Raw genomic sequence first — 23,262 nt, forward strand, 5'->3', positions numbered from 1 at the left:
ATGTCTTTTGTGACATTGCTCTAAAAGCCTTATTAGACAGTGATGGGTGGGGATGGAGAGGCTGAGTGATATGAAAAGGCAGGTGTCTAGAGGGCTGCATACCCAGGATCCTGTTTTCTCCTTATCTTAAAAAACAATTATTTAAATTATATGAGTAATACATAAATACATTCTCATGTTAAAATATTTTGGTTTAAATACAAAGTGAAAAAATAAAGTGATAAAGTGAAAATCTCCCTTGACATCTCACATACTTCCTTCGCGGAAATAACCACTTTTGTAATCAGGAATAATCAGTTTGGAAGGTAGTATTCCACACCACTTATATGTGTTTATAAGTGTATATTCAGGTTTTTTTTCCCCCATACAACTGAAATCATAGTATAAGTATTTATTCTGTAGCTCATTTTTCTCATAAGCATCATCTTGGATATATTTTCACTTTAGAGATCTATCTCATTCTTGTTAGCTGGTAACATGGATGTACTATATTTGATTTAATCCTTCTCTTTGTAGTGGGCATCTAGATGGTTTCTTCTTCTTTTTTTTTTTTTGTCATTTTAAATAGTTTTGCAGCTAATATCCTATACTATGTTGTGTATGTGTGCAAATATTTCCCTAGGATAGCTGTGTAGAAGCTTTTGTAGGTACTGTAAGAAATATTTTAAATTATCTTCTGTAACTTAGGTTAGATTTTGTTTTTCAGAAGTTTCTTCCTTTTTAAATTTCTTTTCTCTTAATTGATTCATTCATCTTGTGTGTAGACACAGTCAACTTGAGGATTTAGATTCTAAAGTACAGATACAATCATGCTTTTCCTGCTTCCCATTAGAATAGTCTAAATTCCAGAACTGGTCATTTAAGGCCTATGTGCCAGCGTTGTGCTAAGGCTTTATATGTAAAGCTTTATCTCATGTGGTTCTCAAAACAGAAAAACACACAACAAAAGTTCCCATATGAGATAGGGACTAATGGCCTATCTGAGGGTTGACTAATCTCTGATTCCAGAGTCTAAGCACTTAATCACCACCCCCTTCTCCATGTACCTCACTGCTCATGTGCCTGCCCTCTTTTTAGTCACATGAGATTATTCAGTATTCCCCACATGCCTGCTCTTCCTTGCCCCTCTCCCTTTTACATACTTTTCTCCCTGGAACCCTTGCTTGTCTCCTCTCACACAATTGGCACTCATCTTACTGATTCTTCAAGATCCAGCTCAAGTGTTACCTTCTTTCGGCCCCCCTTTCTAGCTCCCTCAGATGAAATCTTTGTTTTCTCTCCTATAGAACCTTGTACATGCTTATATAGTGATGTAATCGTGTATTTGTCCCTCCCCACTAGAGTGTTTTGCGGGGGGGGCATTGAAGGTATCTTTGATCTTTGTTGAGTGAATTATTACATCAGCTTCAATCATTCATTGGTATTTCATATAAGTTGGTACATGTTTCAGATGGATGTGTAATGCTGTAACTTTTTCCTATTTGTTTTACATAATAAGCCGGAGGAACATTCTATGTAAATTTTCTTTCTCAAATCACTTGAAGAAGAGGTGGGTGATTTGCTCTCTTTTGTTTTGCCTTTCATGTAGTATACTTGTATATTTGTTTTGAGTGGTTAAAGAACTGTGGGAATCATTAAGTATAGATTACCTGGGTAATATGTATTTTTTCTTCCTAACTTTTAGGAGGAAGATGAACAACAAAGACTTAGTAAGAGAAAGGATCATAAAAAAACAAATGTTGAGGAAGAAGTAAAAATACCAGTAGTGTGTGCTTTAACTCATGAAGAATCTTCAGCCCAGTTATCAAATGAGGAGGTATAATGAATCTATAATTAAAATCATCGTATACTCAGCGTTAACCATTTTTAGCTTCTCATACATCAGTTAGTTACATTGTTCATATGGGAAGTGGGTAGTAGCTACTAGCTGAAAATTAGATAAAGTGATAATACTTTATTTTCAACTGTTTTTACAGTATTATAGGTAGTACACTTTGAAACACGCAGTTTCTCTCATGGTCTGCGAAACAATTAGACGTTCTTTTTTCTAGCGGTTCCAAAATTAAAACGTTAGAAGAAAATTTAAATAATATCTGCAAAATCTTTTTTGATATGAATAAATGTTTCTAATACTTTGAGCTTTTGTTTAAAAGAGATTTTATCTAAAGTATTGAAACACTTAATTCTCTATGGCCTGTATTTGAGTATTATCAAGTATTAGATCTTAAGCCCTGAGAAGAGTGTGTGGGGTTTGGCAGATTGTGATGGAGTAGGGTAGAACATTTCAGGTATTGGGAATGGGCAGAGTAGAGAGACCTGGAGGTGGAAAGTGTAAAGTGGTGTTCCTATGGCCTCATCGCCTCTCACCCACATGTGGCAAGGGCCTCCTCATTACATTTTCTGTCTTCAGCCTGTCCCATTCCACTGTACCCTCAGCATTACTGTCAGATTTATTTTTCTTAAGTGCAGCTGTAGTCAGGCTACTCCCCTAGTCAGAACCACCACTCACTCCCATTACCTACATAATTAAGTGCAACTTCCTCACTCAGACAGTCAAGACCCTTCATAATATGCACTCTCTTTTAGCCACATTGCTCATCTTGTTGTGCTATACTCTCTGCCTTGCACGTTGGTTCCTTTACCTGGAATGCTTACCTCCCTCTGCCTTTCTGAGTTCTGGAATTCTTCTATTCATCCTTCAAGACTCAAGCTGATATCTCTTCTTCAGGGAAGGAAATGCTTCTGTTAATTGACTTTAGGGTAAAAACTAAGTTCCCCAGCTTGCCATACAAGGGCCTTTGGAGTTGAATTAACCCTTCCAGCCTTAGCATACTCTCCACTTCATCACAGCCAGACGTTTCTACTAGCTGTCCATGCTCATGTGCATTGTTTATACTGTCCCTGCTGTTTAGAGATTCATACTTACTCCCCCACCACTACCTCCTTTCCCTGCCTGGTGAACCAGTTTCAGGTAAATTGGATAAGGGTCTTTTCTCACTTTCAAAGGTATTATGTTTCTGTTTAGTTTGCAGATTTACGCTGAGCCATGTAAAATCTACTTGCTGGTGGCTCATATTTCCATGTTTATGGATTATTTGACATTGAAAAAATGCTTTAAAAAATCCTAGTGGACACTGAAAAGTATGATGTAATTGTTTTTGTACATTCTTTCTCTTGGCTCATACACTGAGAACCTTGCCCTGATTCTGCTTTGTCTTTTTTTTTAAATAGACTTCCAAGAGAATGTCTCAATTTTTGCGTACTGCCAAATATTATGTGGTTTCTGCATCATGCAGTCCTGTGTCCAGGAATGTTTGGCAAAGTTTCAAACTTAAAAAAAAATATTTTAGCAGGAAAACAGGAAAAGGAAATTTGTTGTGATTTACAGTGAAGCACTTAAAATTTTTTAATAGTGTTTTAACAGATTTATACTGTATATTGTGCATAACATTTTCTGACATTGAAATATAGCCTTTCAGATCTGATGTTTTGCAGTTTGAATGTTGAATGTACTTGTTTTGTATTGAGAGGCAGTGACAGTTTACTTTAGCCTGTTGATTTAAAGTTAATATGGAATGCTTTGGAGACTTAGATATATTGCTAAAGCCACTTAAAATTTGTAGGACCCTATATCTTCTTTAACCTAAATGCTTAGAATATGCTTTTCTCACCACAAAAGTAATATGTATTCATTATGGAAAATCTGGAAAGTACAGAAAGTCATACAAAATAAAAATAACTAATAAATTCTACTAGCCAGAGATACCACCACTAACATTTTGGTATGTACCTCTCCTTTCCCTCTTTTTCCATTTCCAAAGGTAACATATGTGTGTTTCTATTTGTACTTTTTAAACATAATACAGATTGTAACTGTACATGATGTTTTATGTACATTTTTTCCCCCACTTAAATCTGTCTTTAAAGGTTTTGGCACATCAGTAAGTGTTTTCCCCCACAATGATATTTAATGACTAACAGTATTTCAGCATGTAAATGTACCATAATTCCTTAGTCTCCTACAAATTGATTTGTGCCCAGGTTTTAATTTATAAAGGTGACCAAGTGGTGACATAGAGAGGTTAATGCCATTGAACAAAAAGTTTAATGTTATAGTCCCTCTAGAAATGAGAGTCATGGTACACTGTGCAGAGTCACATGGAGAAGCACCAGAGTTGGTCATGAAGTAAAAGCAGGAGCAAGGGGAAAGCATGGACCACAGCCATTATTGGGAGTTTTGAGGGAAAGGTAGGGCAGGGTAAATAGCATAGGACTGGCTAGTTTGAATAAATCCAGTGGGCTTTGGGGCATAGAGTCTATCTTCAGTTTTCTGGTACCTGGCCCTGGGTTGATTTAGAGCAGGGGAAATACTGGCTTGGTGTGTAAGAGTTAGATAAAGGAGTTGGTTGGGAGTATCGACTTGAGATTGGCTGATTTAGATGTGAAAGACATATTCATAGGTAAGTTGTTTATTATTTCTAGGAATTAGCTAGTTTGGAAGAGGCAGTCTCTCCTCAGCCAGCAAGGCCTTCAAAAGGTCAAAAACATCATAAAATATAGAAAAGAAGCATGATTAACACACTAACGGATAGTCAATTGTTTCATTTTTCACTAGTAAAAAAATTTTCATTATTATGAGTAATGCCATAATGCTATTATATATAATTCTTCTTTGTATAAAAGTCATGGACTTACCTGATTACTTCCTTCATGTAAGTTCTTGGGAAGAGAACTGCTGAGTTTAAGAGCATAAGCAAACATATTGTTGAATCATCTTTCAGAAACAGTGTAACAGTTTACATACCCCTACAAGTATATGTTCCTTATAAGTATTGTTATCAGCATGGTAGTCTGGTGTTTTTTAAATGGCCCTCACAACTTTCTTGCCCCTATGCCCTTCCTTCTTTGGTGTCACAGTAGCATTGTGTTAATATATGATAGCATTAGATGTCGTGTTCCTTTATAAGCTAACAGAATGCTCTCTCTCCAATTTTTATTAGGGTGCTTATTTGGGACCTTTGCCATAGCTAGCTCAGTATATACTAGATTTGTGTTCCTCAGCCATCGGAATTTCACAGATTAAAAAATCTTAAAAAAAAAATTTAAAAAGAAGTAAATGGAGGAATTAACATAAAAGTTGTCAACTTTTTATTATACCAAGTAAGGATATTTTTAAAACATTGAAAAATAATCTGTATTTTAGTCTTTTCCAGTTCATAAAAAGAAGGACATTTAACAACAAAACGTAGAAAGGATAGTATCTTAAAATAAAAGCCAGTTCTTTAAATTGAATAAATTTAGTTTCAAGAAAAACTTGCTACATTTTCCTTGCTTTCTGATTTTCCTACAAACTGTGCTAGAATGGTACTGGTGTGCTTTTTTGACTTTGGGAGTGTGCTGCACCACATTAAAAAAAAATTGAAATGGAATTCACATAACAAAAAATTAACCATTTAAAATGTGCAATTCAATGGCCTTTAGTACATTTACAATGTTGTGCAACCATTACCTGTCTAGTTTCAGAAGATTGTCATTGCCCCCAAAAGAGACGAGACCCCTTATATCACTAAGGAGTCACTCCCTACTCTCCTTTCCCTTTAACCTCTGGCAATCACTAATTTGTTTTTGGTCCCGGTGGATTTACCTATTCTGGATATTTCATAGAGATGGAATCGTACAGTGTGTGACCATTTTCGTCTGGCTTCTTTCACTTGATGCAGCCTTATTTAACATGTTGATTACACCTTGCTTGAAACTTAGTTTCTAGCGTACAACATTATCCTCATTTCCCTTCTGTTCTGGGTACTCCTTCCTCTCTCCCCAAAATGGACAAAATTGATGTTTCTCAGGGCCTTGCCCTTGGCTTTCTTCGTATCCTACAGACTCATCCTAAGTGTTCTGATTTGCTGCCGTGGCTTTAATTATTACTGTATAGTGGTTACTCCCAAGTCTCTATCTAAAGACTTCTTTGTCCCTCTATTGGGTGGACGTCTCTACTTGGATATACAGCAGGCACCGCGTGTTCCATATACCCAATACTGAATTTCAGGAGACCTTCCCTGATTCTTATGTCTGGGCTGAATTCCTCTCCTTGAGCTCCCAGAGCATTCAGTACATAGCTGTAGCCTGTCATTTTATTGAATATGATATTCTAATAGCCTGTTTACTTGGTTCACTTGTTTATTTTTTTCATGAAACTAAGCATTTTGAAGTCAGAGATTGTTCACATTTGTATCCTGAGTGCTTGGTTTAGTGCCCAGGATATAGAAGACACTCAATAAATGTTTGTTCAATGAATATATGAAGGCAGCACACTAAAGATTGTCATGTGTAACGTGTGGCAAAATACTTTATAAAATATGGTAGTTTTTCTCTTTGAAAATATCAGGAATTGTCTAACTGGCAATGTATTTTCACATTTCAGGAGCATTTAGATAGCACCCATGGTTCAGTCCATTCTTTAGATGCAGACTTACTGTTGCCATCTGGGGATCCGTTCAGTAAATCAGACAATGACATGTTTAAAGATGGACTCAGGAGAGCACAGTCTACAGACAGCTTGGGAACCTCAGGCTCACTGCAATCCAAAGCTTTAGGCTATAACTACAAAGCAAAATCTGCTGGGAACCTGGACGAATCAGATTTTGGACCGTTAGTAGGAGCAGATTCGGTGACTGAGAACTTTGATACCGCCTCCCTTGGGTCACTGCAAATGCCAAGTGGGTTTATGTTAACCAAAGATCAGGAAAGAGCAATCAAGGCGATGACACCAGAACAAGAAGAAACAGCATCCCTCCTGTCTAGTGTCACACAGGGTATGGAAAGTGCTTATGTGTCTCCCAGTGGTTACCGCTTAGTCAGTGAGACAGAATGGAATCTCCTGCAGAAAGAGGTGAGTTATCTTCCTGGCTTCTCCTCTGCTCACTTTGAGGGATACTGGGTAGCTCTGGATTTATTGTTCATTCAAGAGATGGTCCCTGGCGTCAATGCTCGCACTTGTTGCCAGCAAATGAGTGTTAACCTGTATTGTCTGAGCCTTATCATTGTCTGCTTTGGCTGTTCCTGGTGATTATGACAGAGAAGGGAACTGACTAGCTGATTGTGTTAAGTGTGAACTTCTCCACCTGAAGTCACATCTCTTAAGTTGGAGCGATCTGCTTGAATAGCATAGCTAACTTTGTGTAGCCCGAATTTGGTTTCCTTGCAGTTTTCTATAATCTCAGTGTATTCCAAGATGCATATTCTTTCATCTTTCCTTGAGGTCTAAAGTACAAATGCTTTTCAGCAGTTGATGCTTAGAATGAGTTTGAGGAGGGGGTGGAAAATATGGGAGAGAAGGGAAGGCAACCTTTAATGAGGTTAATTTTCCCTCTAATAATATTTGCAAACTCAGAAGTAGGATTAGGAGATAAAAACTTAAATATGTATTTGCATAGTGCTTTACAGATTACAAAGCCTTTTCACATACCCCTTCTCTTTGAGCTTCTTGATAATAATGAGACAATCAGGGCATGATTTTCTCCAACTTATCTGGCTCAGAAAGGTCAAATGAGTTGCTCAAGTTTCCCCTTCGACTTAGTAGCAAAACCTGGGTTAGGATACAGGTTTCATGACTTCCAGTGCTTTCTTTTACTCAGGGCTACTTCTCTTTAAAGAAGCTGTTGATTAGCAAGTGGTACAGCTTATTAAGCCTGAAAGAAACTGTTCTCCTTGGTCTCATGCAGAACGTTTGGGAAGGTGCTATTTAATTGTTTCATACCTCCTTTGTGCTTGGAGCTGGTGAAATGGTTAATTTGCACTCCACCCTTCCCCATCCCCTCCCTTGTTGGGTAGTATTGATTTAAATTGTGAGTGCCATGGTGTAGTACCTTGTGCTTTCCTTGTGTTTCCCTCAAATGCGGTGTTTTGTGACCCTTAGCCTCTTGATGATAAAGTTGTGTCCCTTGTTTTCCTGTCATACTTATATTGAACTTATGATTTTTTAAAATCCAGCTCTCTATTGTAACTACTTGCCATAAGTCCCTGAATAACTTGTTTACTCCATTTTCTACTTTGAGTAACATAGGTAAGACTGCACGTGTTCCTCAAGTATGTGATGTAGACTTGTTTTGTTCTGCCTGATAAGAGGTAATTTTGGTGCCCTTCAGGTACATAATGCTGGAAATAAACTTGGTCGACGTTGTGATATGTGTTCCAATTATGAAAAACAGTTACAAGGAATTCAGATTCAAGAGGCTGAAACAAGAGACCAGGTGAGTTTCTTTGGGGGTGTGCGAAATTGGTGAGCTGTTGTAGTTTTCATTGGAGGTGTTGAATTAATTGCCCTTCACCCCTCCCAATTTGCTTTATGAAGTATATTCATCTTGTTAAGTCTGAAATAATCTGGTACGTGCAACGTCAGTTACATTTCCAGTGGGAGCACACTATAGAATTTTTGCTTTTGTGTGTCTTTGCTTCATTAGCTTGACCAATACCACACAGGTCAGCTCAGCTGGCATATCTCCTCTCCCAACCTGTTCCTTCTGTCCAAGGCCTAGAAGTGTTATTGTCAGGAATGCATGCACACGGAAAGTGCTTTATGATACAGAGATTTAGGGAGATAAGGGGTTGGGTTGACTGTTGCTTCTAATTGGATAAAACTTAATTGGATATTACATTAATCAGTATTTGTACTCTTCATTGCTTATTGCCTAATTCTTGTCATAAATTTGTTGAAGTAAGTTTAATTTGCAGGGTCACAGAAATTAAGATTTGGTAGATTAGGTATGCTGAAACTGACAAGTACCTTTCCAAATACAGTGCCTAATAATGGGTTCCCTGATAACATTTAGGAAATGATGTAGAACTTCATGAGAGTAAACTTGTGAAAGTATAGGTAAGGAAAAAATAACTTTTTTCTTATATTTCCAAATTGTTCTTTGGTTATTATGGAGAGTGTTACCCTAGTCTTCAAAATAAGCTTAAGCAGGTTAGAATGATGGTTTAATATTTTCAGATGCCTTTGGCATTAATTTTCTCCATATATGCTTTATTTTTTAGATGGCTTAGAGGTAAATTTCTAAAGCTATTTGTGAAACCTCTATATCAGTAGTTGGTCTCTGATAGTGTGGTATAGGAATGTGGGGTATCTTGGATTCCATAGTCGTGTCAATAGACATTTTACTCTTGCTTCATCTGTGCAGGCACTTCGCTGGGTTCTGAGTATTCAGATACAGAGGGAACACCGTACTGCCCATAGGGAGCTTTCAGTGTTGCAATCCAAGCCATCAGTTCAATATGGTTTGTTCCTGTACATGTACAAGTAGAACTAGAGGATGAGCAGAGGCATCTAAATTAACTGTGGGCTGTTAACTAGGGAAGGTAACAGTTCAGCTAAGTTTGTTTTAGAGCTAGAGTAAAAATTAATTAGGAAAAGAAGTGGAGAAAGGGTGTTCAAGGAGAGGAAATGTATACAAAGGAACAGTTATGAAGGAAAATTGTGTGTTCTAGGAAGTATGAATAGTTTATGTGGCTGGGCATAAGGGGGGGTTGTGTGTGAGAGAGAGAGAAAGAGAGAGTGGAGAGAGAGTGGGGGGAAAATAGTGGGAGAGGAGGCTACAAAGGGAAGGCCATGATGAGATCATGGAGGGAGGGGTGTGATGACTGAAGGGATTTAAATTTTACCCTGAAGACTTTGGGAGGCATTTAAGGATTTTAAGTAGGGAAATGATATGATTTGACTTTCATTTTAGAAATATTTATTGTGTTAGAGTGGATTATAGATTGGCAGCAGAAAATAGAGTCAGGGAGGCCAGTGCCCTAGCCTAGAAGACCCAGGAGGAAAAGCAGATATTTTCTAATGAGATAATGGATATGAAGAATGTTTTGTTAACTGTAAAGCACAGTATAGTTGTCGAATGAGGTAATTCATCTCAATTTTTTCCCAAATTGACAAATTTGTTTCTCAGGAAAAAAGATTAGGTTTAAAAAAATTTTCTGGAGGTAGGGATTTTTTTTTAAACTTATGAAAATTCTGGTACTTCCTTCTAATTGACGTTTAAAATTGCATAGGTGAAAAAGCTACAGGTGATGCTAAGGCAAGCAAATGACCAGTTAGAGAAGACAATGAGAGATAAACAGGAGCTGGAAGACTTCATAAAGCAGAGCACTGAAGATTCAAGTCACCAGGTAAGTGAGGGTTTTAGAATGTGGCCCCTGGGAGATGACTGAGTTGTTTAAATAAAAGCGTTTTGAAAACCTAGTAAGGTTTCTTTCTTGCCCTGAAGATCTGGCAGTTCTGTTTTCCCTCAGATAAGAATATCTCAAACTGATCTTTCTCTGGTGTCTGTTTTACAGATTTAAGGAAAGTAACTTTTGCAATAACTCGTTAGTAAGTATCAGGAGGCTCTGGTTCTCTTTTCCCCTTTGACTTTTATTAGGTTTTTCTGCTGCACAAGAAACCTGCTGACAAGAAAGATGCTAGTTATCTTCTTTTTGACTTTTTGAAAAATACCATGCATAGGAAAAAATGTGACCGTATACAGATGTACCAAACACATCTGAACTAACATCTGTGTAACCACCAAGATCGAGTAATAGAAAATTAGCTAGTACCCCAGAAGCCCTCACTTTCCCCCTCCACTTACTACTTCCTCCCTAGAGGTAATTACAGTCCTAACATGGAACACCATTAGATTAGCTTTGTCTGCTTTCTTATTTTAACAAATGAATCATATAGTCCGTATTCAATGAATGACACAATCATTCATTGTGTTTGTCTTCCTCCATTCAACATTGTGAGGTTCCTACTCACAAATGTGTGTGGTAGTTGTTATTTTCATTGTTGTATACTCGTACCATTGTATAGATATAATTTATCCATCTTAATGTTATGAGCATTTGGGTTGTTTCCAGTTGTGGGATATTATGAATAATTCTACTTTGAAATTTCTGTATAGGGCTTGTTGCACATGTTGCTGCTGGGTATGTGCTCAGGAGTAGAATGCCTGGGTCAAAATGTATGTCAACTTTTGGAGATAATAGTGCCAGAAAGTGGTTGTATGAATTTATACTCTCCCCAGCAATGTATGAGAAGAATTCCTGTGGGTCCGCAGTCTCGACAGACTTCATTTTGTGTTATTTTAATTATAGCCATTTTGGTGGGTGTGTAATGGCATTTCATGGTGGCTTAGTTTGTGTTTCTCTTACGACCATTGAGGTTATTTAGCATTTTTCATGTCTGTTAGCCATTGGGATATCATTGTGTGTGTGTGTGTGTGTGTGTGTGTGTGTGTTTGTGTGTTTGAAATTACTTTTCAAGTCTTATGCTTGATATTTTATTGGGTTGTCTTTTTTTTTTTCCCCCCACTTTTCTGATAGGAGTTCTTTATATAATCTTATTAGAGCCTTTTGGTGATGTGTCCCAAATGTCTTCTACTCAGTACCTTAGATTTTCATTATTTTAATGGTGTCTTTTGATGAACAGAAGTTCTTAATTTTAATGTAGTCAAATTTACTGATCTTATCTTTATGATGAGTGATTTTTATCCTGGTTTTTAGAAGAATATTTTCTTACCCTGGGGTTATATGAAGATATTTTCATGTATTTTGTAGAAGCTTCATTGTTTATAGCCACTCACATTTATATCTAAAATCCATCTAGAACTGACTTTTATGTATAAGCTGTAGATATGGGTAAATTTTTATTTTATTTTTTTCATATGGAGAGTCAGTTCCTGTACCATTTAGTGAAAAGGTCACCTTTTTCTCACTGCTCTGCAAGATCATCTTTGTTAACTATCAAGTGAATGTACATGTGTGGGTCAGTTTGAGGACTCTTTTATTTGGTCTGTTTGCCTATTTTTGTGCCAGATTCTGTGCTGTAATTTATAGTAAATTTTTCATTTGTTTCTTTAAATGAAACATAAAGTTAGAAACTTTACAGTTTAGAAACATATAGTTTCTAAAAACTATAAAAGTTTTTCTCTGCTGAGAACTATGTTTTCATTCGTTTCAACAGTATTTACCTTGACACCAGGCAGCATAGTTACAATAGCTACTTTAAAGTCTTTGATGAGTCCAACCTTGGTCATCATGGGGTTGGCATGTGTTTTCTTTCCTCTTGAGAATTGGCCACATTTTCCTGATTGTTTCTATGTCAAGTACTTTTAGATTGATCTTGGAGATTATGAATATTTTATTGTGAGACTCTCAGTTCTGTTAACCTGATTAGGTTCGTTCATAAGTTCTGTCTTGCCTTCTGTAGTAGGTAGTTCTAATGTCAGTTCATTTTTAAAAGCCTTTGCAGTGCTCTTTTGGATGTGTCCATGTATGTATACAGCTCAGGGGTCAGTGTGAGACTTGTGGTGGTTCATGCACAGAATTAGGGGATCCTTTTTCAAGCTCTTTTCTCTCAGTACCACTCTACTTGTCAGCTCATGGGGACCCTGTCGTGGCCCTGTGATCAGAAAAACAGTTGTTTGTCCTGTGCTGCTGCATCTGTTGTGGCTTCACAACTGGGGCAGCTCTTAGATTCATGCTGGCAGAAAATAGGAAAAAAAACCCAAATAAGTAGTAAACTGCAGTATGAATTCTTTCTTCCCGTTTTGATTTCCCTCCCTAAACTGTCTGCTTTTGCTTATGTTTTAGAGTCCTCAGGTAGTTGCTTTTTGTATTTTTTCCAGAGTTTTTAGTTGTAATAAGGGGAGAGAATGGCCTTGGTGGGCTTAGTCCATCTTGGACAGTGCCAAAAGTCTCCGTTCTCTCATATTTTTGTTTATTAGACATATCTTTTTCTTTCCACCTTCATTCAAAAAGGATACTCTGTGGTCAGGTATAGAATTCTGAGTATTTATGATATTTTCTTTCAGCACTTTGAAGTTCTTATTTCATTGCTTCTGGCTTCCATGTTTCTGATGAGAAGTCAGCTGTAAGTCTTATTGTTGTTCCTTTGAAGGTGAAATGTTATTTTTTCCGTGGCTGTTGTAAAGATGTTCATTTTGGCTTTTGTTATTAACAGTTTCACTGTGTTATATAGCTAGGTGCGTCTTTCTTCATATTTCTGCTGTTTGGAGTTCACAGGGTTTCTTGGATCTCCGAGTTAATGTCTTATATCGTGATTGGAATATTCTCAGCCATATGTCTCTTTAAAAATTTGTTTTTATTGAGATAAACATAAAGTGCATAAATCTCAAGTGTACAATTTGGTGAATTTTAATGTGTGAAAAATTTTACGAGGGTAATAAATCATCATCTGCATCAAGATACTGAACATTTCTAATACGCTCATGTTCTTTACTAATAAGTAAATACCCCACCTGCCTATTCTTAGAGGTAGCCAGTATTCTAACTTTTAACACTGTTTTAGAATTGCTTGTTGCTGGACTTCATATAAATGGAATCATATAGTATGTAGCCTTTTGCATCTGGTCTGTTGGGTCATTATGTCTGTGAGACTTATCCATATTGTTCTGTGTGTAAGTAGTTAGATTTTAATGTTGTGTATATTCTATAACATGAGTATACCATAATTCATTTATCCATTCTACAGTTGAGAGATATTTGGATTGTGTCTGGTTTTTGGATATTGTGAATGAATACACTTTTTAACATTCTTGTACATGTCTTTTAGTGGACATGTGGACTTATTTCTCTCAAGTATACATAGTAGTGAAATTACGGAATTTTTGAGTTTTTGCACAGGTATATTTTTAGCTCTACCAGCTATTTCCATTGGCTGTTACTTCTTCAAATATTTGTATATGTTAGATGTTCGCATTGCATCTGCATGGCTTCTTTAATCTCTCTTCTGTATTTCCCATCATTTTTGTCTTTGTTTATTATCTTCATATCACTAATTTTCTCTTCAAATAGGTCTAATCTGTTAAACTCATCCATTTTATTTTTAATTTGGATAATTGATTTTTTTAGTTTATTTCCATTTGGTTATTTTTCGTCGTTTCCATTTCTCTGGTGGTTCTAAATTTCTGAACAGATCAAATATAGTTATTTTAAAGTCTGTTTCTAATAACATATCTGGATTCATTGTAGCTCTCTTTTTGTTATCTGTTTTGTTTTTTATCATTTCCTTTTGTTTTTTATCAGAGTCTTTTATTTATTTTTAATTAATTTTTGGCTGTGTTGGGTCTTCGTTGCTGGGCACGGGCTTTCTCTAGTTGCAGCAGGTGGGGGCTACTCTTTGTTGTGGTGCGCAGGCTTCTCATTGCGGTGGCTTCTTGTTGTGGAGCATGGGCTACAGTAGTGTGGCTTGCAGGCTCTAGAGCACACACTCAGTAATTGTGGCACATGAGCTTAGTTGCTTCGCGGCATGTGGGACCTTCCCAGACCAGGGCTCAAACCTGTGTCCCCTGTATTGGCAGGTGGCTTCTTAAACACTGCGCCACCAGGGAAGTCCCTATCACAGTCTTTCCTTGTGCATTCTTAACTTGAGGTACTAGACATTATATGTGAAAATTGTTGAAATAAAGCCATTTTTCTTATGAGAGGCAGGCAACTAGTTGTACTAACAATCCTGGATCACCTTAATACATTTATGGGAATTGAGATTATATGAAGTTGTGAAGGTTGGATTATTTTAACTTCTTCCCTTACTGTAGGGTGTGTCCCTTTGGAGACCCAGTCCAAAGTGCAGGGTGTTTACCAGGGATCCCTTTGTGTATTGGGTCTTGGACTCTTAACTTTTGCCACCCTGTGCTGGGGTTTTCAGACGCTCTGCTCAGCTTCTCAGTGCTGCCTCTGCTTCTTTTGGAGTTGGCTCATGCTTCTGGAGAAGAGCTGTTCCAGATGCTGCACCCAGTTCTCCATGTGTCTTCATTCTGGTCCTTGGCTCTGTGATTCTTTTTTGCCTTGTTCTCCCATGGCTTCATGTAGGTGTCTTTCATATTTTTGTCTGGTTTTCTTAATTAGCAGGAAGGTTGGTTCACATCACCTATTCTGCCACTACTGGAAACAAAATTCTGACAATAATCATTTTTTAAATGTCTAAACAAATTTATTTTGGTTTATTTTGTAACTCTTATGTATGAGTCATCAACTTTCACATAAACCCCTCATCAGGAACACTAAAACTAATTCAAGAGAGTTTATCATGTGTCTTTTGCTCTTAAGTAAACCACCTTAGAATACTGCAGCTAGTTCAGGGAAGATTCATTTATCCTTTAAACTGGGGTTTTTTTGTGGACAGAGTTTCAAATTTTTTATTGATTTTTAATTAACTCCTTTAAGAATAATATTTATAACTGTGTCACATGGATTAGTATCTATGTCTAGAGACACATATAATGCTGTTGTTCATGTATGGCAGCGTATGACCCCTGGGGACTTTGGGTACTGCTTTGTGTCATCTGAAAGGCTGAGGCTTTGTACACAGTAGATGCACACATATCTGTTGAATGATAGATGAGTGGGGTTTGATGAGCTAATAAAATCAGTTCTGGACATTAAATAAGCAGGAGATGGAAGAGTTAGTTTCAGAATAACCAGATTCCTAACTAAATTCTCTGTGTATGAATTTTTTTTTTCTTTCAAGATCTCTGCACTTGTCCTAAGAGCCCAAGCATCTGAGATCTTACTTGAAGAGTTACAACAGGGGTTTTCCCAGGCAAAGAGGGATGTTCAGGAACAGATGGTAAGTTAACATTTAAATAAACATTAACTATGTTAAATATATTCTATCTTGAAATAATCTTTGATGTGACTTTATCTTCCTGGCCAAAGTGGTTACCATTATCTTCTCCAGAGCCTATAGAACTTTAGTAATAGACAAGATTATGTAAAGACATTATTCTCTTTTTAAACCTACCTCTTGACCAAAAAAATTATCACCTTTAACTTAATTTTTCTTTGATTTGAGAAACCTAAATAAAATAAACTATGGACCAGCATTTAATTTTTAGCTCTAAATACAAGCTAAAAGTTGAAATCTCTCAAAGCCCTAGGAGGTACAGCTTTTGAGCAGTCACTGTGCTTTTCCTGGACAGCTAATATATTTAAAACAACCTCAGTAATTTCATAGGGTTTATGATAAAACATGTACCATAACTGCTGTGGCACTGGAAAACTTCCAGAAGGCTGTCAATTTTGAGAGGAATAGGAACAGAGAGCTTCTTAATAAGAGCTGCATTGAACCTCTGCAGAATTGTTCTCCAGCTTTGGGCCTCTTCCTCAGCAGTCAGGCTCCACTTGCCTTGCTCTTCCTTTTTCTCAAAGTTGGAACCCTGCATCTGATGGCCCTTCATAAACTATAGCAGAGTTGGTCCTGCTGGGGTGATCCTACAGAGTTGCCTCTTGTCCAGCTCTTGCAGGGTTGACAGAAAAACAAACTCCAAGTTGTATGGTAATGGTTTGTTTTTGATTGGCATTGGGTCAGTATCTGAATGGCCTTTGAGCTGATCCCTAAATGCTGATCCCTCAACATGTCTGTTGAGAAACATCTCACTAATCAATGGCCAGAGAGAGTTTCATATCTTTTCATTAATTAGAGAATATGAAATAATAATTGTTAATCTCAAGGACACTGTTAAATGCTGACAAAGTTTCATAGTGTTTAGCCTCCTTACAATCCCTGTCCCTTCTCATCTTCCTTCTCATCTTTTAAAACTCACCTGCTTTTGCTAACATTTTTCAAGTTGATTCCACTTAAAATGAACATATTGCAGGTGACATTGAAGAATTGTTGAAATTAAGGTTGAGGTCTTGTGAACTTTAATATCTTACCATTTTCTTGAAATTAAGGTTGAGGTCTTGTGAACTTTAATATCTTACCATTTTCTTGAAATTACCTTTAAATGTTCTTACACTGAGAAAGATAAACTCAATTTCTTAGGCCCCTTCAAAGAAGAGTAGCTGTGGTAGTGGTTGGGATCTTGATATTTCCCCCGAACTATTTATTTTGAAAAATTTCAAACTTAGAGTTGTTTATGGAGTGAACATTCATAAAATCTTCACTTAGGTTTACCAGTTAATATTTTGCCACATTTTTACTGCTTGCAATTGTTTCTCAGTCTCTCTCTTTCATGTATGTGTATGTTATATTACATATGTATTTGTTTATTTTTTTGAGCCATTTGGAAATAAGTTGTAGACATAATGACACTCCTAAATATTTCAGTATGTATGTCCTAACAACAAAGAAGTTTTTCTGCATAATCACAATACTGTTATTATATGCTTAAAATGTAACCATTGACCCTGAAAGTCCTTGATTGCTTTCTAGTGGAGGTTTTACTTTTTGATCAAGGAACTAGTCAAGGATCACGTATTGTATTTTGTTGTCATGTCACTTTAGTCTCCTTTAATCTAGAACAGTCACCCACTTTTTGTTTTTGGCTTTTATGACATTAACATTTTTGAAGCGTCCAGACCATTTGCCTTGTAGAATGCATTTGTCTGATTATTTCCACATGGTTCAAGTTAGACATTTTTGGCAAGAATACTACATGGATGAAATGATTCAATGGAAAGTTCATAACAAGAGGCATGTTATGATGGGTGGTTCCATTGTTGGTGATGTTAAGTTTGATCACTTGGTGAAGGCAATCACAATCGTTTTAGAATGACTACATTAATATTGCTACCAACAGCAAACTTACTAAGTGAAGTTCAGCATTTCTTTGTTGGCCCTCCATATCCACGGTTTCCACATCTGTGGATACAGAGGGCTGACTGGAAGTGACTTGAGCATCTCAGTTTTTGGTATGGGAGTGTGTCTTGGAACTAGTCCTCTGCGGATACCAAGAGACACCTGTAGTTCTTTTTACCCTTAGAATGTTATGCCAGGTAAAGGTTTACAGTCTGGGTGCTGTGTTCAAAAATTACTTGAAATGATTTTTCTCTCTGTGGTTGTGTTATCAATTTGATACAAACAGAAACAAATGGAGCTATGTATTACATTTTTGGATTTTCTTCTTTCTTAATTGACTTTTTTGTTTTTTGAACATGCAACATGGTTCATAAGTCAGAACTATAAAAGTATATAAACACTCAGAAGTTTCACTTCCATTCCCTGTCCCTTTCACCCTGTTCCCACCAACTCCTATACATGCTCATTTAAATTTATTTTTGGTTTATCCTTGGTTTTCTCTTTACAAAAATAAACAAATATAAACATATTCTTCTTTCCCTTCTTTTATATCCAAAATGTAGTGGGATGCTAATATTTTGTTGTAAATGGGTTGAAAGTGAGCATAAAGCAACAATTGATTCTGGTCTGAAATAAATAAGAGCCAGTAGAATTAACCAAAACTTATGCATGACCTTGCCTGCCTACCAGCAGTCTATTTGTCCTTCAGGATGCAGCAGTCACCTTTTGTGGGAAATGTTCTTGAACCCTCTCCACTAATTAGGTACCCTTTGTCCTTTTATCACTGCTGTACCCATTGTCACCCATTGTAACCGAGTGTTACAGCACTCGTAGTATGGTTGGGTAATTTTTGGTTTACTTATCTTTCCCTCCACTGTACCATGTGCTTCTCTAGGGCAAAGTCTATCTTTTATCCCTGTATTCTCCATGGGCAGCAAATCGCCTAGTGTAGAGTAGTAGCTGCTGAACAAATGTTGGATGTGGAGTAATCTACACTTATGTATATGTTCAATGGTTAGTAGTAAAAATTAGCAGAAATACTTTTGCAGAATTTTATCTTATACTCAAATTAGCTGGACGTTTATATTGATATAAATTCATATGAAATACCTAAAATTGTTGTAAACATCAGCAAGTGGAAGAAGGAACGTGTTCCATTTTAAGAATGAGCCGCTCAAATGTCCTGCATTTCCTAAGCATAAAGCCTCTTGATGGCGTCTAATATTTGGGGTTCTTGGGCCATTCACAGTGATCCTGAGCTTGAACGTATGTATATGTAATGAAAGATGAAGATACTGCTTTTTGTTTATCCCTGCCTCCTGTGGAACGCATGCTGTGAGGAAATAGGAGTTGTCTTGGAGTACACACTTTTTTTGATATAAGTCTTGATTACGTCCACCTCTTCCATTGAGCTAGAGATGCTGGTCCTAGGGATATGGGGGAAGAAATTCATTACTTTTAAGCTGTTGGTAGAAACAGTGGAGAATAAGCTCAGATACTTGCTTCATTTCCTGTCCCCCTGAATATATGTAAGGGCTGTAAACCAATAAATCTCTGAGCTGCTTTTTTTAAGTCTTACAGAGCTTTATCACGTACTGTCCATCCTCAGCCCTTATTTCATTTGGCCTTTGTTTTTCTCTGGTGCAGTTATCAGCAGATAGGATTTACCTTTCTGGCTGTGATTAGTATCTTTTTCTATTTTAGGCAGTGCTGATGCAGTCACGGGAACAGGTTTCAGAAGAGCTGGTGAGGTTACAGAAAGACAATGACAGTCTTCAGGGAAAGCATAGCTTGCATGTGTCATTACAACAAGCAGAAGACTTCATTCTCCCAGACACTATAGAGGTAACTTATTTTCTGTAAGATCAAAAATGTAAATAAGTACATTTTCTGAAATGGCTACAAATTCTTTTTAAAAAAGTCTACAAATAACAAATGCTGGAGAGGGTGTGGAGAAAAGGGAACCCTCCTACATTGTTGTTGGGAATGTAAGTTGGTGCAGTCACTATGGAAAACAATATGGAGGTTCCTCAGAAAACTAAATAGAGTTGCCTTATGATCCAGCAGTCCCACTCTTGGGCATATATCCAGACAAAACTATAATTCAAAAAGATACATGCACCCCTATGTTCATAGAAGCACTATTCATAATAGCCAAGACATGGAAACAACCCAAATGTCCCTCAGCAGATGATTGGGGGCTTCTCTGGTGGTGCAATGGTTAAGAATCCGCCTGCCAATGCAGGGAACGTGGGTTCAATCCCCAGTCTGGGAAAACCTGCATGCCGTGGACCACCTAAGCCCATGTGCCACAACTACTGAGCCTGCGTGCCACAACTACTGAAGCCTGTGCGCCGCAACTACTGAAGCCCACATGCTCTAGGACCTGTGTGCCACAACTACTGAGCCTGTGTGCTGCAACTACTGAAGCCCGCGTGCCTAAAGCCCGTGCTCCACAACAAGAGAAGCCACCGCAATGAGAAGACAATGCACCACGACGAAGAGTAGCCCCCGCTCACCACAACTAGAGAAAGCCTGTGTGCAGCAACGAAGACCCAATGCAGCCCCCCCCCCAAAAAAAAGATGAATGGATAAAGAAGGTGTGGTACATAGTATACAATGGAATACTACTCAGCCATAAAAAAGAACAAAATAATGCCATTTGCAGCAACATGGATGCAACTAGAGATTATCATACTCAGTGAAGTTAAGTCAGAAAGAGGAATTCCATATGATATCACTTATATATGGAATCTAAATATGACACAAATTTATGAAACAGACTCACAGACATAGGGAACAGAATTGTGGTTGCCAAGGGGGAGGGAGGGTGGCGGAGGGATGGACTGGGAGTTTGGGGTTAGTAGATGCAAACTATTGCATATAGAATGGATAAACAACAAGGACCTACCGTATAGCACAGGGAACTATATTCAGTATCTTGAGATTAACCATAATGGAAAAGAATGTATGTTTATGTATGTATAACTGAGTCACTTTGCTGTACAGCATATATTAACACAATATTGTAAATCAGCTATACTTCAATTTGAGTGAAGTAAGTGAGAAAGAGAAAAACAAATACTGTATGCTAATGCATATATATGGAATCCAAAAAAATGGTACTGATGAACCTAGTGGCAGGGCAGGAATAAAGACACAGATGTAGAGAACGGACTTGAGGACACGGTGGGAAGGGGAAGCTGGGACGAAGTGAGAGATTAGCACTGACATACATACACTACCAAATGTAAAATGGATGGCTAGTGGGAAGCATAAGGAGATCAGCTCCGTGCTTTGTGACGACCTAGAGGGGTGGGATAGGGAGGGTGGGAGGGAGGCTCAGGAGGGTGGGGATATGGGAATATATGTATATACATAGAGCTGATTTCACTTTGTTGTATAGCAGAAACTAACAGAACAGTGTAAAGCAATTATACTCCAATAAAGATGAAGAAAAAAAAAAGGATTCCCTGGCGGTCCAGTGGTTAGGACTCTGTACTTTCACTGCTGAGGGCTCAGGTTCAATCCCTGGTCAGGGAACTAAGACCCCTGCAAGCCACGTGACGTGGCAAGCAAACAAACAAATACATACATACATACATACAGGCTTTATTGGGATGTAATTCACATACCAAATAATTCAGCCATTTAAAGTGTACAATTCAGTGGTTTTTAATATATTCTCAGATGTGTAGCCCTCACCACAGTATTTTCATCACCTCAAAGACAAACCCCTTACCTTTTATTCAGCCCTTCCTCCCCAAGGCTTAAGCAACTACTAATCTTTCTGTGTATAGGTTGTCCTGTCTTTCTTTCCTATGAATGGAATCATACAATTTGTGGTCTTTTGTGTCTGGCTTCTTTCACATATCTTAGTGTTTTCAATGTTCATCCATGTCATACCATGTATAAGTACTTCTTTGATTTTTATGACCAAAAAATTATACTCCACTATATGGATATTTTGTTTATCCATTTGTCTGTTGATAGATATTTGGGTTGTTTCCACTTTGGACTATGAATAATGTTGCTATAAACATTCATGTATAGGTTTTGGTGTGGACATATGTTTTCATTTCTCTTGGGTAGAAACCTAGGAGTGGACTTGCTGGGTCATATGAGAACCCTGTTTTATCATTTGAGGATTTCTCCACATCCTCACTAACACTCATCGTTATCTCACATTGTGATTATAGCTATCCTGGTGGGTGTGAAATGGTATCTTATTGTAGTCTTGATTCGCATCTCCCTAATGGTTAATGATATTGAGCATCTTTTCATGTGTTTATTGGCCATTTTTATATCTTCCTTGGAGAAACGTCTATTCAGATCCTTTGCTTACTATTTTATTTATTTTTTTGCGGTACGCGGGCCTCTCACTGTTGTGGCCTCTCCCACTGCAGAGCACAGACTCCGGAAGCGCAGGCTCAGTGGCCATGGCTCACGGGCCCAGCCGCTCCGTGGCATGTGGGATCTTCCCGGACCGGGGCACGAACTCATGTCCCCTGCAGGCGCACTCTCAACCACTGCGCCACCAGGGAAGCCCTGCTTACTCTTAAATTGGGTTATTTGCTTTTTATTTCTTTGAGTTATAAGAGTTCTTTATATATTCCAGATACAAGTCCCTTATCAGGTAGATGATTTACAGATATTTTCTCCCATTCTGTGGATTGTCTTTTTCATTTTTTTTTTTTTCATTTTCTTGATGGTGTCCTTTGAAGCACAAAAGTTTTTAATTTTGATAAAGTCCAGTTTATTTTTTTCTTCTGTTGCTCATGCTTTCAGTGTCATATCTAAGAATCCTTTGCCAAATCGAAGGTCTGTATTATTCTTGTAGGACAAGATTGAGAGTACACCAGAAATTAAATATTTGAAGGGGGTCACCATGCTGGCTCCTTGTGATATCTGTTTTTCTATATAGCACTTAGGGCACAGCACACTCAGCCTCCTGTCTACCGATAATTTTTATGGCATTTGCTCACTTCCATTCTTTTGTGGTTGGGAGAATCAGGGCTGCAAACCCAGACGTTTCCTGAGACATTCATAAGTATCTCCTTAACTTTTTCCAGACTTTATATTCATACGTTTTATTTTTTTATTTTTATAAATTTATTTATCTTTGGCCGAGTTTGGTCTTTGTTGCTGTGCGCGGGCTTTCTCTGGTTGCGGCGAGTGGGGGCTACTCCCCTTTGTGGTGCATGGTCTTCTTATTGTGGTGGCTTCTCTTGTTGCGGAGCATGGGCTCTAGGCACACGGGCTTCAGTAGTTGTGGCACGTGGGCTCAGTAGTTGTGGCTTGCGGGCTCTAGAGCTCTCAGGCTCAGTAGTTGTGGCTCACGGGCTTAGTTACTCCGCGGCATGTGGGATCTTCCTGGACCAGGGCTCGAACCTGTGTCCCCTGCATTGGCAGGTGGATCTTAACCACTGCACCACCAGGGAAGTCCCTCATACATTTTAAAACCTTTCAACATCATGAAAAATACCATCTTAGGCTAAACCCAAGTAAACACTACAAACAGTATAGGCAAAGATGAGATTTCATAGAGCAACTCTCAAAACGAAATAGAAAATATATTTCCTGTAAGATCCTTCGGTTCTTTTTTTTTAAAAGAAATTTATAATTGTTAAATTTTTAAAAGTCAGACATTACAGAGATTTATAGTTTTGTAAGTAACAGTTTTT

The 23,262-nt window shown here is 37.7% G+C and overlaps 1 protein-coding gene across 3 annotated transcripts in view; it reads left to right on the forward strand.

The window, feature by feature from the left end:
• The window catches only part of RABEP1 (rabaptin, RAB GTPase binding effector protein 1), a 103,902-nt gene that overhangs the window by 71,212 nt on the left and 9,428 nt on the right, over window positions 1–23,262 (forward strand). For all 3 annotated transcript variants that reach the window (XM_067715657.1, XM_067715658.1, XM_067715659.1), the window contains 6 exons: window positions 1,685–1,816; window positions 6,425–6,892; window positions 8,148–8,252; window positions 10,051–10,167; window positions 15,527–15,625; window positions 19,283–19,423. In XM_067715657.1, the coding sequence (XP_067571758.1) occupies window positions 1,685–1,816; window positions 6,425–6,892; window positions 8,148–8,252; window positions 10,051–10,167; window positions 15,527–15,625; window positions 19,283–19,423 (1,062 nt within the window). The remainder of the gene's footprint in view (window positions 1–1,684; window positions 1,817–6,424; window positions 6,893–8,147; window positions 8,253–10,050; window positions 10,168–15,526; window positions 15,626–19,282; window positions 19,424–23,262) is intronic.

This window comes from Pseudorca crassidens, chromosome 19 (genome assembly GCF_039906515.1).
Source record: "Pseudorca crassidens isolate mPseCra1 chromosome 19, mPseCra1.hap1, whole genome shotgun sequence".
Lineage (NCBI taxonomy): Eukaryota > Metazoa > Chordata > Mammalia > Artiodactyla > Delphinidae > Pseudorca > Pseudorca crassidens.